This window comes from Phyllobates terribilis, unplaced genomic scaffold (genome assembly GCF_046119375.1).
Source record: "Phyllobates terribilis strain yellow unplaced genomic scaffold, ASM4611937v1 Scaffold_11__3_contigs__length_659146591, whole genome shotgun sequence".
Classification (NCBI taxonomy): domain Eukaryota; kingdom Metazoa; phylum Chordata; class Amphibia; order Anura; family Dendrobatidae; genus Phyllobates; species Phyllobates terribilis.
Window position 1 is genome coordinate 626,162,889 of NW_027362771.1, and position 3,105 is coordinate 626,165,993.

At 35.6% G+C, this 3,105-nt stretch overlaps 1 protein-coding gene across 1 annotated transcript; it reads left to right on the forward strand.

The window, feature by feature from the left end:
- The first annotated feature begins 1,469 nt into the window (after positions 1–1,469).
- Positions 1,470–2,393, forward strand: LOC141165428 (olfactory receptor 10A3-like). Its single transcript, XM_073651030.1, has one exon. It carries the CDS (start codon positions 1,470–1,472, stop codon positions 2,391–2,393), a length of 924 nt encoding a protein of 307 aa, XP_073507131.1.
- The last annotated feature ends 712 nt before the right edge of the window (positions 2,394–3,105 follow it).

The following is a 3,105-nucleotide window of genomic DNA, read 5'->3' on the forward strand; positions in this document are numbered from 1 at the left end:
CTTTTATGCAACTTCTAAGTTCAAACATTAGTAAGTTTCAAAAAAGGTAGCAAAAAAATTTACAAAAAAATCTGGTGCATATAAAATCATTCCATGGAGGAACTAGATTAAATTTGCGCAAAAATGTAATGACTTTTTAAAAGTTGCAAAATTTGAGTCAATCAAAAACATTTACAGGACATAACCTTTAACAGTGTTCCTCAACTCCGGTCCTCAAGAGCCAACAATATATAATGTTTTCAGGATTTCCTTAGTATTGCCCAGAAAAAATTCACCTGGAAAATTTGCATAGGCAGATGAATTTGAATTTTGCCTAATCCACTCATCTCTAGTCATCAATCTTTAAGTCTCCAAAATATATGTTATCATGTATGAAATTATAATATTAAGATGGCTACCATTTTTTTTTAATGGTAACAGCCATCAAAAGGTAAAAAAATTTTGAAATCCTAATGCTTTCCTTACTGCTCACGTCTTTGATCCCTTCACTCCTCACTGTAACCTGTCTGGTCTTCATTGCATCTTCTTACTAATCTTTCTTACAGCTTGCTAATATCCCGGGACCTTTCACTCTGGACTGGGATGTCCGGTTCTGATGAGGCCTGGATGGTTTTGGGAAAGCATCTGCAAAGTTGCGGCGCGCGTCAAGATGGCATGAACTTTTTTGTTTTGCGCAGAGTCCTCCCAAGCCTCATCAGAGCCGGAATTCCCCACTCAGTGTTAGAGCCCTGAGGATCTTAGCACTCACAGCAGGGATCAGAAGATGCAACAATGACCGGATGGGTGACTGTGATGAATGGATGAATTGGAGGGGTGAGCGGTAAGGAAAGTATAAGAATTTTTTTTTTATTTCTTACATATTACTTTTATTATTTTCTGAGGTCTAGAGATCCCAAAGTATAAAAAGGGACAATAAATAATAACAACTTCTCAAAGAATTGAATTTCCTTGGACAATCCTTGCAAAAAGGTGAATTCAAATTTTTCCTGATTTCATCATCTCTAGTCATGAATGTTTAAGTGTCCCATAACCTCCTTTATTATTTCAGAAAGCATAAAATTAGATGATATATTAAGTTCTCTTACTTTATTTGAAATGTGAGGAATACTTCAAGTTACCTAAATTACTGTATACGTGGCAACAGTTCACTCATGAGTTTAGTCACAGTATCATCCAAGTTTAACATTGTCACACGGCCACTACCAAAATACGAGGTACGGACTACCATAGTCGTAAGGCACAATACTACGAGGGACATCTCCACTTGATGTTTAACAGCATTGCTACTTTGGCCTCTATCTGTATATGAGGTTTTATTTCTACATGTATATATTATTGTGATCTTTTAATGGTTTTATTATTTACATAATCAACTTTCTTACAAGAAAGAGACTTCAATCAGTTTCTCTTGTTTTCAGTCTATTTTCTTTCAGGGAACCGAACAGTATCTATTATTTATTTTATCAAAAATGTGTGTCATCAACCAGACTGAAGTCACAGAGTTCCTGCTCCTTGGATTTAAAGGTCTATATAAATACAAAGTTCTGCTCTTCATTCTTTTCCTCTTCTCTTACCTGGTGATACTAAAAGGAAACCTTCTTATTGTCTTGTTGGTGTCCACCAATTATAGCCTCAAAATCCCAATGTTCATGTTTCTCAAGCATCTAGCTGTAGCCGATATCCTCTCCACTACGACCATTATGCCCATGATGTTAAATATTATACTATTTGATACAAAGGAGGTACCAGTGAGGAGCTGCATCTTCCAGCTCCATATGGTATTCATATTTGGTTTCAGCCAGAGTTTTCTGATCGCTATAATGTCCTATGATCGATACTTGGCCATTTGCTGCCCGATGCATTACAATTCCATAATGCAACCTCATGTTTGCTTCAAGATGGTTCTTGGTTCTTGGTTTTTGAACTTTGTCTTTTCCTTTGAGATCATTTTTGTTTGGCAGTTGAAGTTTTGTGGTCAGACTACCATAGACCATTTCTTCTGTGACTTTGGGTTACTTCTTGAATTGACTACCTCAGATACTTACCTCTTGACTTTGGCTGATTTTGTAATATCCATTATTGGAGGTGTCACCCCTTTTGCATTGATTCTTATCAGCTACTTGAGTATTTTCTTCATCATAATGACCCATCATTCCACCAGTGGATGGGCAAAAGCTTTCTCCACCTGTGGCTCTCATCTCACAACTGTATGCATCTACTATGAAACTCTCTTTATGATTTACATGGTGCCATCCAAGGGCAGATCATTGAGCATAAACAAGTTTTTATCTCTGCTGTACATTGTGGTGACTCCAATGATAAATCCCATCATATACAGTCTGAGGAATCAGGAGATCAGGAGAACCCTTCAACAGATGTTTAGAAAATTTTAACGATATACTTAAATGCAGCTCACATATATTAATAAGAATATCTAAGCTGATTACTTTATATTCAGATCGGGAAAGAGATGAACTCAAGATTTTTATTCTTGATTTTCTTGACAAAATATGCACAGCATATCATGGATATGATGATTAAATAAGAACATTTTTGCATTTTTTCCAATTCCTCTCTCTATATTTTTTTTTAAAAGAATCACTACCATCAAAGTTTTTATCCTCTTAATATATTGCAATTGTCCTATTATATAGCACTGTGTACTTACAATTGCTCATTTTGCCTTTCTACCAATTTAATTTTCCTCTTTCCATTAGGTCTATAGCATCACATCAATTAAAACTGACTAGATGAATCCTTCTAAGCACTATGTAGAAACAGGAGGTCAATTTTCTCTGCATTCAGTGAATATGAATAGCGGTACCAGAGCGCTAATAACAGGGCAAAAATATTAAAAGGACTGATTTATTAATACACACAACGCGTTTCGGTGGACACAGCCACCTTCATTAGGTGTGACAAGCAGCAAATAATTGATCCTTATATACATTTGACTAGGTATACAATTACTTAAAAGGGGCGGGGCCAGATACAGAGTAATACCTCTATATTAACCCCTTGAGTTCATATATGCTCAATAGAGTAAAAAGGATTTTTATAAATTAATGCCTAATGAAGCATATAGGGTTCTTATAAAAAGGATTC

Excerpts from the sequence above, each read along its gene's own strand:
- LOC141165428 (XM_073651030.1), top strand. The coding sequence starts at position 1,470 with ATGTGTGTCATCAACCAGACTGAAGTCACAGAGTTCCTGCTCCTTGGA.